The 15,588-nt window shown below is 42.9% G+C and overlaps 1 protein-coding gene across 5 annotated transcripts in view; it reads left to right on the top strand.

Annotated features, from left to right (window-relative positions):
- The window catches only part of ZDHHC15 (zinc finger DHHC-type palmitoyltransferase 15), a 74,717-nt gene that overhangs the window by 38,018 nt on the left and 21,111 nt on the right, over positions 1-15,588 (top strand). For all 5 annotated transcript variants that reach the window (XR_011023140.1, XR_011023141.1, XM_068247590.1 and 2 more), the window contains exons 7-8: positions 6,686-6,806; positions 10,618-10,750. Coding sequence is in view for 3 of the 5 variants with exons in the window: in XM_068247590.1 (XP_068103691.1) it covers positions 6,686-6,806; positions 10,618-10,750 (254 nt within the window). In the remaining 2 variants the exon portion in view is untranslated. The remainder of the gene's footprint in view (positions 1-6,685; positions 6,807-10,617; positions 10,751-15,588) is intronic.

Genomic DNA, 15,588 nt, shown 5'->3' with positions numbered 1-15,588 from the left:
CAGCCACCATTCCTTAGGTCAGGGATCACTAAAGTGTGGGACCAGTATCACTAGTGAGACTTGCACTAACTTTATTGGAGAAAGTTTGACCTTCTTGAAGAATGTGTTTATTATCCTACCTAATAAAAGCTAACTGTCGCTGCGTCCAGCAGTTGTGTCCCAGGATTTTTGTTACTGCGCATGTGCGCAGTAGCTGACAGCTGGGACCAGGGAGCTGGACGGGCAAGCGAGGTGGGCGGGTGCGGGCGCGCCGCGGTTGCGTGCGCAGCGCGCATGCGCACTGGCGGTGGCCGTAGACCTAGAGCCCGTTAAACAGGCTGGGTCTACTAATTGCTAAATTGCCAACATTTTCTGCAGCACTGTACATAGTAAGAAACAAATATGGGGTACATAATATAGAAAATAGTATACACAAAATATAGACATTGGTACATAATACAGAATAGGTATCAAAGTAGTTACAGTGACAAATGTAACGTGATTACCAAATGTAGATAGACCTCAAAAACACAAAAGGGGAGAGGACCCTGCCCTTGTGAGATTACACACTGAAGGAGATCGGGAGGAAACGAGCTGGAGTAATATATAATGGGTTTACATAGATGGAGAATTTAGGAGCACAACTTGGCCAGAGGTTTAACTGGAAAGGCCAAAGTTAGATTGTGTGCTTGTCTGAAAAACTGAGTTTTGAGGGAGCACTTAAAGGACACCTCAACTGAGAAGGGATATGGAGGCTGCCATATTTATTTCATTTTAAACAATAACATTTGCCTGGAATCCTGCTGATCTTTGACTGCAGTCGAGTCTGAATCAGACACCTGAAACAAGCATACAGGTAATCTAGTTAGACTTCAGTTAAAAACATCTGATCTGCATGCTTGTTCATGGTATATCTCTAAAAGTATTAGCTGAGAATCAGCAGGACAGCCAGGCAATGTGCATTGTTTAACCTCCCTGGCGGTAAGCCCGTGCTGAGCAAGGGCTATGCCGCCGGGAGGCACCGCTCAGGCCCCGCTGGGCCGATTTGCATAATTTTTTTTTTTTTTTTTTTTGCTGCACGCAGCTAGCACTTTGCTAGCTGCGTGCAGTGCCCGATCGCCGCCGATCCGCCGCTGTACGCGTCGCCGCAGCCGCCCCCCCCCCCCCCAGACCCCGTGCGCTGCCTGGCCAATCAGTGCCAGGCAGCGCCATGGGGTGGATCGGAGTCCCCTTTGACGTCGCGACGTCGATGACGTCCTCCCGCCCCGTCGCCATGGCGACGGGGGAAGCCCTCCAGGAGATCCCGTTCTTTGAACGGGATCTCCTGATCTCCGATCGCCGGCGGCGATCGGAGGGGCTGGGGGGATGCCGCTGAGCAGCGGCTATCATGTAGCGAGACCTCGTCTCGCTACATGATAAAAAAAAAAACGTATTTGCTGCCCCCTGGCGGATTTTGCCAAACCGCCAGGAGGGTTAAGAGGAAATAAATATGACAGCCTTCATATTCCTTTCACTTCAAGGGGAACTGAAGAGAGAGGTATATGGAGGCTGTCATGTTTATTTCCTTTTAATCAATACCAGTTGCCTGGCAGCCCTGCTGGTCTATTTCTCTGCAGTAGTATCTGATTAAAACCAGAAACAAGCATGCAGCTAGTCTTGTCATATCAGACTTATAATTCTGAACCACTGAAACACCTGATCTGCTGCATGCTTGTTCAGGGGCTATGGCTAATAGTATTAGAGGCAGAGGATCAGCAGGGCTGCCAGGCAACTGGTATTGTATAAAAGGAAATAAACATGACAGCCTCCATATACCTCTCTCTTCAGTTCCCCTTTCAGTTGTAATTTAAAGGTTGGAGAGTGATTGATGTGTTTTGGAAGAGGATTCCAGAGGAGGGGTGAGGCTTGTGAGATCTTGTATACAATAATTTGAGGGGGTGATTCTAGAGGAGAACTTGAGGCTTCCCTCTCCTAAGGAAAGTAGGTTTCTGATCTCAAGCTTTGGCTCGGGTTCTCGTTAAGGTGGGATGTTCAGGATCAGATTAGCTCAGCTTCCATTAGTTTATTTTGTAATGAATGCTTTCTGATCTGCAGCAGATTAAATTTCTTTTAGGGTCTAGGCTAGGGCAATGTGTGGTTAATATTTTAAACTAAACCCACATTTACTGATTGGTATATGAAAGTTTGGGTACCTTGAATCACCGTACCTTAGAGACAATCCAACAGTTAAAAATCACTTATTTTCCCTGGCTCTTATTTGGTACATCTGCCGCACAAAGGAAGTTGCAGGGCATGCTGGGTTTTCTTTTTTTTTTTTTTTCCCCTCTTTAATTTCCCCTCAGAAAAAAACTAATACAGCCTGATTGGCTGAATCCTCTTTCCCTCCCATGTTTCCCCTCCTACACCTCTGTTCCTCTCTGATTGGCAAATATTTCTCATGCTGAGACAATGCACTTTCTATTGCAGAAATGGGTGGGAGTGTCGGAAGACTGGGAAGGAGGGCGGGCAAAGCATACACAGACAGAGTAAGGGCTCGTTTCCACTGTAGCGGTGCGGAATCGCCTGGATTCCACCGCAGAAGAAATCGCATGCAGGTGCATTTTTTTACGCGTTATTTTACGCGATTACGCATGCGATTTCGCATAGGTTAGGCTATGTGCGTTTTTAACCATGTCACTGCCTGTGTTAATTTACATTGGTTCCTATGCGGAATCGCATGCATAATCGCGTAAAATAACGCGTAAAAAACGCATGCGATTTCCCTATTAAATACATTAGCGGCGATTCGCATGCATTCCACTAGCAGGCGAATTCGTTGGCTCTTTTGTGCGTTTTTTCACCGCTCATAAAAACGCACCACGCAAACGCTACAGTGGAAACAGGTCCATTCACTTGCATTACATGTGCGAATCTGCATGCGTTGGACGCATGCAGATTCGCGATAGTGGAAACGAGCCCTAAGGGAGGAAATTATGTCAGGTCTGGCTTCAAGAGAGTCAAAATGGAAAATCATAAAAAGGATTTTCTCTTTTTATACTATAGAAAAATCACTAAAATCAAAATGTGGACTGTACAATACATATGTTTTATGTAAGAGGGGCAAGTATTTTTCTACTTATATATGTTTTGTTTTTTTTCTGAGATAGTCTGACTGACAGCTCCTCTTTAAGCACACAGCAGTGTTAGTATATGTTCATGTGCATACTGATGCTCTTTCCTGTACACAGTTTTTGTAAACAGTCTGTGGCGGTACATACTTCCTATTTCTCCTCTACTTAAATGGAGCCCAAGGTAAGAAGGATATGAAGGCTGACTTATTTATTTCCTTTTAAATAATGCACATTGCCTGGCTTTCCTGTCTCTAATACTTTAAGCCATAGACCCTGAACAAGCATGAGTATCAGATGTCTGGCAAATCAGACTAGCTGCATGTTTGTTTCAGATGTGTTTTTTAGACTGTACTGACCAGAAAGATCAACCGGACCAGGCAACTGGTATAGTTTTAAAAGGAAATAAATATAGCAGTCTCCATCGGTCTCACAACTCAGGTTCCGTTTAAAGAATTTGGTAGTCTATATTAATAAAAATATTTTCTAATATATTGATATCTGCTCATATTCTCTACCTGGCAAAAGAAGAATGATATTTTATTAATAAACATTTCTAATAAAACACATTTCTTGGTTATGCAGTCTGTATCTGCAGGAAAGTAAATTGTTAGATTACAAAGCCAATTTATGTCATTTCTATACCCTAAACTATATAAAAACAAACAAAAAACTCGGTAATTAGTAATTGTTTCTGGTCATCAAGTAGTTGGGACATCTGATAACCAGAGAAGTACATAGAAATCCGGGCACCAGCCAGCAGGATATGCTGCAAACACCTTTTTATTCCATCCCCAAGATCCCTGACAGAATGATTGTAGAGGCCTAACAGCCGTTTCACAGACAAAACTGCTTCTTTGTTGCCTCTGAAGAAGCAGTTTTGTCTGTGAAACGGCTGTTAGGCCTCTACAATCATTCTGTCAGGGATCTTGGGGATGGAATAAAAAGGTGTTTGCAGCATATCCTGCTGGCTGGTGCCCGGATTTCTATGTACTTCTCTGGTTATCATAATCATCACTCACTCGATCTGGTGGCACAGCCTTCAAGCCTTGCTACCCCCTTGGAGCTGCCGATCAGGGCATCTAGTGCCACCCTGTGTACTTCTTTTCTCCAATTAGTTGGGACATCTGTTAGTTGTGTACGGTAACAAAATACAGTTAATTAGCCTTGTAAGTTCAGTTGACCCTTAACTGAGTTGTGTGCCAGTGAGGTTATGTCATGTTTCCTTGTAGAGATCGTAATCATCTATTTACAGCTGACATGAGCTGCCAGTCTTGTAGTTAAACTTGTTAGTTTACACGATGTTCTGATCTAATATGACAAAGGCTATTCAAAGGACAACGCCACAATGTGCTAAATGAGTACTACTCCATTTGTTATATCACTTGTTGTAACTGGTCTTACAAAACACTATTTCACCTTGCTTTGTATTTGCTTTGAAATATTGTTCAAAGCAGCATTTCCGCTTCCTCTTTAAAATAACTTTTTGAGACTCTGTAAGGGGGTTTTTCTTACCCATTTATTTATTTATTTTTCAATTGAAAAATTACCTAAAGGTTGGTGAAAAAGTGTTATCAAAATTATTTGGAGTATTTTCTTGCTTGCTGATGGTTTAAAGGGCATTTTATGACAAGGTGTGAAAATATCACTTAGGAGAAAACTCGGGGGAAAAAAAATGTAATTGCATATGGGCCCATATTTGTTGTTTTATTTTTACAGAATGTATTTATGGCACAGAAATAGTCAAGTTCTCAGGTGGCAGTGCACCACAGTAGTATGGCTACTGAAAAGCTATTGAAATTGACTTGACACTTTTGAACATCCTTGATAATGTTCCCTGACTTTGGTGGGCCAGTGTTTTATGATGTGTTCACAGCTGCATCATATCAATAGCTTTTCTTTTAATGAAAGAGAAGTTGCACTTTGAATTTCTTTGTGCTTACATTGGAACCTACACCAGCCCTTATTGAATTAAATTGTACCGTGTATGGCCATCATAAGAGTGTAAGCCTATTTTGCAGGGCCTTCCTCCCTGGGTGCTCTTCTCTGCCAACATATGGACTCAGTGACTCGTCTGCTAAATGTATCCCTATATTGCAGTTTGTCGCATCCCTTTTTTGTCTGCCATTGTTTAATGCTGTCATTCCCTGTGTAACATTGTTTGTTAGCCTATTTTAAAATAAAAAAACAGATACTCACCTAAGGAGAGGGAAGGCTCTGGGTCCTAATGAGCCTTCCCGTTCTCCTCCCGGTGTCCATGTTCCCCGGCAGGCTACGTCCAGTTTGGTTGTGGCTACTCTCTTCCGGGTTGGGAGACTTCAGCAGCCTTTGGAAGCACTCTGCTTCGAAGATGGGCTGCTCCGTACTGCGCACACGTGAGCGCCCTCTGACGCACTCGCGTGTGCGCAGTACAGAGCCACCGGTCTTTGGAAGCCCGATCGCTTCCTGAAGACTGTCAAAGTCTCCCGTGGCAGGAGATTCATACTGTAAAGCCTGCGGGGGAACGTGGACATCGGGAGGAGAAAGTGGAGATACTGGTTGAACTCGATGGACGTATGTCTTTTTTCAACCAAAATAACTATGTAACTATGTAAGGCTCATTAGGACCCAGAGCCTTCCCTCTCCTTAGGTAAGTATCTGTTTTCTATTTTAAAATTGGCTTCAGATTCACTTTAATGCTGTAACCTTTCCCCTATCTATTGTATAGTGCTGCGTAATGTGTTAGTGCCTTACCAATAAAGTTTAATAATAACTGGAACTGTAAATGGTAAAAACAGTTTAACCCACTATACAACAAGATTGTGGTATTTAAAACTGTGATCTTAAAAATCCACATAGTGTTGGAGCTCTGTATTACAGGGACACAAAGCACACAAATCATGGGATGTGTTGCCATTATACATTAATTAGAATTTGAAGCTTGATGCAATTACAGGTCTTGGGCATTACATGATCATAAATAATTTGGCAGGTATCCAGTGGTGTGTTAAGTGTTGGTGAATAGTCATGCTGCTATGTTCCCTATATCCGCATTGTATACAGGCCTTTAAAAACATCGCACAGAACAATAGGTCTAATTTGCCATTAACAGCTTCAATGTTTCTCCCTTGACTTTTATTTGAAGAGCTAAATACTTGTGTGATTTTAAAAGGACACCTAAAATCATGCCTATAAAGTTTGTCTTTGCGAGAATGTTATGGAGCAGCCTGTGTAAGTTATACAAGTACCGTATTTTAAGGATAATGTGAATATTTGGACCTGTGTACTTCTATTGACTTCCATCCTATCATACTTCGTGAAGTGTAAACATGTATAACATTTCAGTGATCCATCGCCTCCTCTCACCTAAATGCATTGTTTCCAGGGAAATTTAAAAAGAAATAATTAATTTAAAAACATGGTTAGCAGCTACATTGCTTAACATCAGCAGCAATGGCAGCTTAAGATGTGTAGCTTCTGTCATAGGCCATGGAACAGAAGTTGGCTGTCTGCAGTGCTTACCTCGAAGTTAGGTCTAATACTCAGTTTTCTACATTCAGGATTTTTATACATTATTTTAAGATGGCTTCAAATCACTAATTAAGGATTTTTTTTTTCAGGGTTAACAACTGTATTGGATTTTCTAACTACAAGTTCTTCTTGCTGTTTCTGGCGTACTCCATGTTGTACTGCTTGTACATTGCCTCTACGGTTTTTAAATACTTCCTTCTTTACTGGATGGTAGGTATATTTGATTGAACACCTAAACATTGAAGTCCCCGTTTAAGCATTTAGTAAGGTCCTGTATTTTAAATATTGGCATGGGTAAAAGTATAATTTATTCTCTGTATGATGAACTCATAATATTTGACCTCCAGTGACCAATGAAATTACCCAGTCTATTTTGTGATGCTGATACTGACTGGTGACTTCTCTGGGGGTCTGTTTGAGTGAAGTGATGCTTGACTTATTTAAAGCAGAGCCTCCATTTTAACAAGACCCAGAACATTATTGTTGGGCTTTTCTCCTGGCGGACTCAAAGCACCAAAACTGCAGCATGCTCAGAAGGCAGTAGCAGTGTTAAGGATTCTTGATCAATGTCTCCTTACTGAATATCACTGGGAGGGAGGAGGCACAACAAGATGTGATGTGTGGAAGTGGGAATGTCGACTGGATAAAACCTAAAAAAATGGCTTACCTCTAATAAGTGGGTAGCCCAAATAAAATGATACATTTTTAATAGAAACCAGACACTTGAATAACTCGTTTCGTGGATCACAGTCCGTTTCCTCAGATCAAATAGTAAAAAGTGTCTGAAACCATAAACTGCATTGGCACTTCTTAGTATGCAAACATAAAAAATAACTTTTTTATACATACGATATTACCTAGAAAGATGTATATGGTATACATAATCATGTAAAAAAATATGCTTTGATGTAGAATTTACATCATTACACAGCTGTAATTTGGCTGCATTTACATTGCACCTGAATTGCACTGGCAGACGGGAGACTGAACTGCTTGGCAAGCTTGCAGTTTAGCCTCTCATCTGAAAAAGGCCTTAAAGTGAACCTAAACTGAAAAAAAACCACCAACTTACCTGGGGCTTCTACCAGCCCCCTGCAGCCGCCCTGTGCCCACATCATCACTGAACGATCTTCCGGTTTCCTGCAGCTCCCTAGTTTCGTTTTCATGCGCGGCCCGGTCTGCGCGTCTCCTGATGCTATGCGAATGCACAGTACAAACGAATCTACTGCACAGAACGCTCCTAGCGGCGGGAGCGTGATCAAGGACGCGCAGCTACGCATGCGCAGTGGCTGTCGACCGGCCGGAAGAGGGTTGCTGCAGGGGACAGGAGGAACACTTAGTGACAGCACAGGCACAGGGTGGCTGCAGGGGGCTAGTAGAAGCCCCGGGTAAGTTAAAGTCTTTATTTTTCCCTCATTTTAGGTTTCCTTTAAGCTTTTGTTTTGCTTGTGACTAAGGCAACAAAACAGGGATCAGTAATTCCAAGCTTCTGCCTCCTGTTCTTTGTGCTCATAGTTTTGCTGACTGCCTGTTTCCAGACAGGAGAAAAAGTACCAGCTCTAGTGACGAAACTCCTTTGAGAAATGTCCTGCAAACGTCACACTTCCAGAAGTGTGCTTCCTATGTCACAATATTCAGTGGCCACTGAGACATGGACAAGAGAGGACAAAATTCTATAGTGCACTGTTTAGCTGAACAACTCCTTTATCTGCCTTTCTCATACTTAATAAGCTAAGGTAGAGAAAAGGTTTACCGATACTTGTGCAGTTAAAAGGTTTACAGTTGATTGTCTACACAGAAAATGCAAATATATAGAACTGCGTAAAGTAAAATAAGTAGTACATATTGTATATTTTCTCTCTCTCTCTCTCTCTCTCTCTCTCTCTCTCTCTCTCTCACACACACACACACACACACACACACACACACACACACACACACACACACACACACACACACACACACACACACACACACACACACACACACACACACACACACACACACACACACACACACACACACACACACACACACACACACACGTTGCTTAGGTGGGCAACCAACCAAGGCACATGGAGAACTCCTGTCTCCACTCAGGTTGGATGGACTCTCTCTTGAATTATGGCCGCTCTCTTGGGTGAAAAATGTGGCCACCAGTGTAGGTGCGCGCATCTGGAGGCCTCCCTCCAAGGGAGGGTAGATATATACACTGCAGGAAAGAGGCATCCAGGTGCTAATCAAACTGTGTTAAAACCTATTAAAGGAGAAAAAGGAGGTGGCTTACCTCAGGGATGACACAGAATTAATAAAAAAAAAAAAAAAAAAAAAAAACATTTTTGTTTGCACTCTGGCAACATATTTTGTGAGAATATAGAACACACTTCTTTAGGCCAATGTTCAGTGCATAAAACATCAAGCAATAAATGCTAGAACTGAATTGTCACAGATCAATAATAAAAATTGATAAACAAAGATGTGTAAAATACCAGTGATCTACTCAAAAATGTAAATAGCAATATAAATTCAGTATATGAGGGAGTGACCATGTAGCATTACAAACAATAAATACCTAATTGATGTAACATACCAATACTATAAACATCTTATTTAAAAGCATGGGTTGGTTGTGGATATAAAATAATATACTCCACTGTAGTAAAAGGTAGTAAATATGGCTCTATATTGCTCAATGGGGGAACTCTTAATGAAAGATAAACCGATGGAGGAGAGGGAAAATATTGCTGTTCTATGTAGTACACTTCTATGTAACTTTTAATGCGGCATAATAAAGTAATATCAGCTGCTGGTATCTGTTGGATTATTTAAAAAATGTAAATTTTATTAATGTGTAAGTTCATGAAGGAAACAATTGTGCCAGAATGCGTAAATATGGCACTGACACTCAGCGCGGGCGAAAGACCTCTAAATTATAACTGCACGGGCAATGGTGGGGACATAAAACGAGGAGGATAGTGACCTGGGGTTTCTGTCACGTTCGCTGTTTGCGATTATCCCACGATGTAACCGCCACGCACCCGATCGAGCATGTCGGATCGATACATGCGACCAATTTTCGCCCTGAAATTTATCATATTGTCTGTCGGGCATGCTCTTGGCAGCACCAGTTTTCATCAGATTTGATAATTATTGAATCTTATGATTGATTGGCCACCAGGTCTACAGATGTATGGCCACCTGAAGTAAGAAGGTGTTGATGTCTTAGATCCTAATTGTGCAAATACTGTTGAAAGTGCAATAGAGTTCCAGGTGTTACTATAAATAAAAGGAACTGCAGGGAAATGTCATGTCAAAGTAAAGGACCATACAATCTAAGAAGGTGCGAGTGTCCTGGATTTAAACATGCTAGATCGGGTGTTTAAATCCAGGACACTAGCGCCTTCTTAGATTGTATGGTCCTTTAGGAGGCCCATGCACTGGTCGATTTCAGCCATCATTCGATCGATTCTATAGAATCCATCGATCAGAAATCGATTCTTTCAAATCTATTGATAGATTTGTGACCGATTTCGATCGATTTCGATGGATTTGATCTATCTGACAGGATGGAAGATCTAGGTCGATCTGCTGCTGGTAGCAGAGAGTTGCATTGGATCTAATGGTCTAATAATGCATTTAGATAGATTTCCAATAGATTTCATAGTGAAATCTATTGGAAATCTGTTCCTAGTGTGTGGCACACATTAGATACATTCCTGTTAGATTCGACCTGACAGGCATCTGACAGAAATCTATCTGATGGTCGAATCCGCAGCAAATCTATAAGTGTATGGCCACCTTTACTGTGACATGACATTTACTGCATTTGATTATATGGTCAAGTACCAATGCATTTTTATTGCAAGTCCACCACCTAGTGGTCAACTGTAAACTTACAGGAAGGTAGAGGAGGCTGGAATATTCTACTAAGAGTTAGGTAAGGGAGTGAATGTTAATACTAAAGCATACGTAGTTGTCATTTAAAGCTTTTGCTTTTTTGTTTGTTTGTTTTTTCATTTAGGGTGAACTAACAAATAATCGTGCAAAATTTCACATCCTTTTCCTGCTTTTCGTCGCTGTGATGTTTTTTTTGAGTCTTCTGTTTCTCTTCGGATACCATTGCTGGTTAGTGGGGCTAAACAGAACCACCCTTGGTAAGCTGATTTGTAATTCCTATGCTGTAATCTGTGAGCTATTTATTCAAAGTGCATATTTACTTTATTTATATAAGGTATGTTTTGAAGGTGTTCATATAGCTTTAATACATTATAATCACCCCTCCCATTTGTGTGTATAATCTGACTTGCATGCAGTATATAAATGTCTTTCCACATTCCAGGGTGAGACTGACGATCATTTTTCCCATGGAGTCACAGATTTTCTCAGGCAGAAATTGCATAAAAAGAACTTGCTGCAAACATTTTTGCTATAAAGAAGTAATTATTAGTGTGTAAATTCCTGTTTGCTAGTAGTTGGTGCCCAAATTAACAAAATTCCACATGCAGAGATGTTTAGACTACCTTTTATCCTTGCAGGTACTCAAGTTGTGGTTGGGTCAATATAATCTACTGTAAAGAATGTCAAACCTGGCTCAGTTATGCCTGGTACACACAATGCAATCTCCCATCAGATTGACGGTCTAATCAACTACTTCTAAAAAGTCCGATCTAATTCCCTATCATTTTTCTGATTGATTTTGTATAGAAGTGATTGGAAAATTGATCAGAAAAACTATTGGAAATCAGATTGGCCCTGACACAGTAATTGATTCGACCATCAATCTGACGGAAAATTGCATGGTGTGTACCAGGCATTATATCTGGTTGTTTTGCATTCAGCTTGGCAAATCGGCTATATGTTCTGGAGTGCAGTACACCTTGTATAACCTATTACACCATTGTGCCAATATCTCCTAGAAATAACTCTATGGATTAAATTTAAACATGAGCAGTGCAAGCCATCAGCAGGACTCTCAACCCATTATTGATTGCATTAGCTGAATGGGTGGTTCTCAGACATAGTGGCTTCAATTCATAGAGGGCTGTAAATGAAAAAGAAATAATTAGGTCGGTAAAATACTGTATTCGGTACTTTACTTTTTTGGGCAATTCATAAATATTTTCACAGGTGCGGTAGAAGTTAATTTACTGAAAAAAGACCTGTGTGGTAGAACAGCAGAGTGGAGTCTCTGTTTTGTTACATGCTGTTCACCGATTCTGTGCAGTGTAAAATAGTAAAAGGTAGGCTTGAACGATTTTAGGAAAAGATTGAATTGCGCCATTTCTGTCAGAAATTGCAATTTCGATTCACGATTTTTAATACACAATGATGGATCAGCACACTGATGGTGAGTATGAGTTCCCCCAGTATAGGTAGCCATGTATAGGTGCCCCCAGTGTAGTTTAGCCAGCTATAGGTGCCACAGTACAGGTTAGCCAGTGTATAGGTGCCACAGTACAGGTCAGCCAGTGTATACATTGGGTTGCAAAAGTATTCGGCCCCCTTGAAGTTTTCCACATTTTGTCACATTACTGCCACGAACATGCATCAATTTTATTGGAATTCCACGTGAAAGACCAATACAAAGTGGTGTACATGTGAGAAGTGGATCGAAAATCATACATCATTCCAAACATTTTTTACAAATAAATAACTGCAAAGTGGGGTGTGCGTAATTATTCGGCCCCCTGAGTCAATATTTTGTAGAACCACCTTTTGCTGCAATTACAGCTGCCAGTCTTTTAGGGTATGTCTCTATCAGCTTTGCACATCTAGAGACTGAAATCCTTGCCCGTTTTTCTTTGCAAAACAGCTCCAGCTCAGTCAGATTAGATGGACAGCGTTTGTGAACAGCAGTTTTCAGATCTTGCCACAGATTCTCTATTGGATTTAGATCTGGACTTTGACTGGGCCATTCTAACACATAGATATGTTTTGTTTTAAACCATTCCATTGTTGCCCTGGCTTTATGTTTAGGGTCATTGTCCTGCTGGAAGGTGAACCTCCGCCCCAGTCTCAAGTCTTTTGCAGTCTCCAAGAGGTTTTCTTCCAAGTTTGCCCTGTATTTGGCTCCATCTATCTTCCCATCAACTCTGACCAGCTTCCCTGTCCATGCTGAAGAGATGCACCCCCCGAGCATGATGCTGCCACCACCATATTTGACAGTGGGGATGGTGTGTTCAGAGTGATGTGCAGTGTTAGTTTTCTGCCACACATAGCGTTTTGCATTTTGGCCAAAAAGCTCAATTTTGGTCTCATCTGACCAGAGCACCTTCTTCCACATGGTTGCTGTGTCCCCCACATGGCTTGTGGCAAACTGCAAATGGGACTTCTTATGCTTTATGTTAACAATGCCTTTCTTCTTGCCACTCTTCCATAAAGGCCAACTTTGTACAGTGCATGACTAATAGCTGTCCTATGGACAGAGTCTCCCACCTGAGCTGTAGATCTCTGCAGCTCGTCCAGAGTCACCATGGGCCTCTTGACTGCATTTCTGATCAGCTCTCTCCTTGTTCGGCCTGTGAGTTTAGGTGGATGACCTTGTTTTGGTAGGTTTGCAGTTGTGCCATACTCCTTCCACTTTTGAATGATCGCTTGAACAGTGCTCCGTGGGATGTTCAAGGCTTTGGAAATCTTTTTGTAGCCTAAGCCTGCTTTAAATTTCTCAATAACTTGATCCCTGACCTGTCTTGTGTGTTCTTTGGACTTCACGGTGTTGTTGCTCCCAATATTCTCTTAGACAACCTCTGAGGCCGTCACAGAGCAGCTGTATTCGTACTGACTTTAGATTACACACAGGTGCACTCTATTTAGTCATTAGCACTCATCAGGCAATGTCTATAGGCAACTGACTGCACTCAGATCAAAGGGGGCCAAATAATTATGCACACACCACTTTGCAGTTATTTATTTGTAAAAAATGTTTGGAATCATGTATGATTTTTCGTTCCACTTCTCATGTGTACACCACTTTGTGTTGGTCTTTCATGTGGAATTCCAATAAAATTGATTCATGTTTGTGGCAGTAATATGACAAAATGTGGAAAACTTCAAGGGGGCCGAATACTTTTGCAACCCACTGTAGGTGCCACAGTACAGGTCAGCCAGTGTATAGGTGCCACAGTACAGGTCAGCCAGTGTATAGGTGCCACAGTACAGGTCAGCCAGTGTATAGGTGCCACAGTACAGGTCAGCCAGTGTATAGGTGCCACAGTACAGGTCAGCCAGTGTATAGGTGCCACAGTACAGGTCAGCCAGTGTATAGGTGCCACAGTACAGGTCAGCCAGTGTATAGGTGCCACAGTACAGGTCAGCCAGTGTATAGGTGCCACAGTACAGGTCAGCCAGTGTATAGGTGCCACAGTACAGGTCAGCCAGTGTATAGGTGCCACAGTACAGGTCAGCCAGTGTATAGGTGCCACAGTACTGGTCAGCCAGTGTATAGGTGCCACAGGACAGGTCAGCCAGTGTATAGATGCCACAGGACAGGTCAGCCAGTGTATAGGTGCCACAGTACAGGTTAGCAAGTGTATAGGTGCCACAGTACAGATTAGCAAGTGTATAGGTGCCACAGTACATGTCAGCCAGTGTATAGGTTCCACAGTATATATCAGCCAGTGTATAGGTGCCACAGTACAGGTCAGCCCGTGTATAGGTGCCACAGTACAGGTCAGCCAGTGTATAGGTGCCACAGGGCAGGTTAGCCAGTGTATAGGTGCCACAGGGCAGGTTAGCCAGTGTACAGGTGCCACAGGGCAGGTTAGCCAGTGTACAGGTGCCACAGGGCAGGTTAGCCAGTGTACAGGTGCCACAGGGCAGGTTAGCCAGTGTACAGGTGCCACAGGGCAGGTTAGCCCAGGCATGGGCAAACTTGGCCCTCTAGCTGTTAAGGAACTACAAATACCACAATGCATTTGCCTTTATGAGTCATGACTGTGGCTGTCAGACTCCTGCAATGCATTGTGGGACTTGTAGTTCATCAACAGCTGGGGGGCCAAGTTTGCCCATGCCTGGGTTAGCCAGTGTATAGATGCCACAGGACAGGTTAGCCAGTGTATAGGTGCAGCAGCCATCCAGATCCTCCTCGCTGCTGCTAACAACTCCGCTTCCGGACCCCTCCTCAAGTAACTTCCGATCACAGGTGCTATTAGCGCAGGACTCTATTGCGGACTGGAACGCGAAGAAAGCTTTGCATAGCCCGGGGGCGCGGAAGGCCCAGGTGCTGATGGTAACGAAACTTAGCCACGGCGGGAGAACAGAGGATCACGCAGGACCTGCTGGGGGCTTGGGGAAGCCCCAGGTAAGTGAAACAGTTTGTATTTTTACATATTTTTTTTACATTTTTACAAGTTTACAGTTCCACTTTAAGAGGGTTAGCCTGGATCCCCTAGAGGCTTCCCACATGTTCCTCCAGTCCCCTGTTGCCGAGCACATAGCCAAACGTCCTCCCCTCCCCCGAAGACTTTCGACAGGGGCTTGTCTGTAGGCTCATTGGGATTCACCTCCTCTTTAGACATCAGTGCGGCCGTAGTACACCTGGGTGAGTATATGCATGGTTGCTGCACCCGTGTGCTTGTGCCAGAAGAGGAGTGTGTTATGGAGGGTCCCAGTGAGCCATGCCAAAAGCAAGGAGGACCCTGGAAGCCTCTACGGCAGGGGTCCCCAACCTTTTTGGACCCCTTTGACGTAAGACATTCTTTCCGAGGCCCGGCAGACCGGGATGGGGAGAAATCAAGCACATCGGCTGTCCCAAGAGCAGTGAAATATCAGTGACGTCAATGAGGGCCCTTTTCCACTAGCGCGTTTGCGCTAGTGGAATCGCAAAATTGCAAACCGCTAGTGATTTTACAATCGCTATGGTTTGCTAAATAACATAGGAATCGCGGTAGGGTATTTCCACTACCGCGATTCGTTTTTGCCTGAAATGCGATCGCGGCGCGGAGCGATATTTGCCGCGATTTTGCTATGCAGTGCATAGCATAGCAAAATCGCG

This window comes from Hyperolius riggenbachi, chromosome 8 (genome assembly GCF_040937935.1).
Source record: "Hyperolius riggenbachi isolate aHypRig1 chromosome 8, aHypRig1.pri, whole genome shotgun sequence".
NCBI lineage: Eukaryota > Metazoa > Chordata > Amphibia > Anura > Hyperoliidae > Hyperolius > Hyperolius riggenbachi.
Note: the sequence above shows the minus strand (reverse complement) of the source record. Positions and strands in the feature narration are given on the sequence as shown.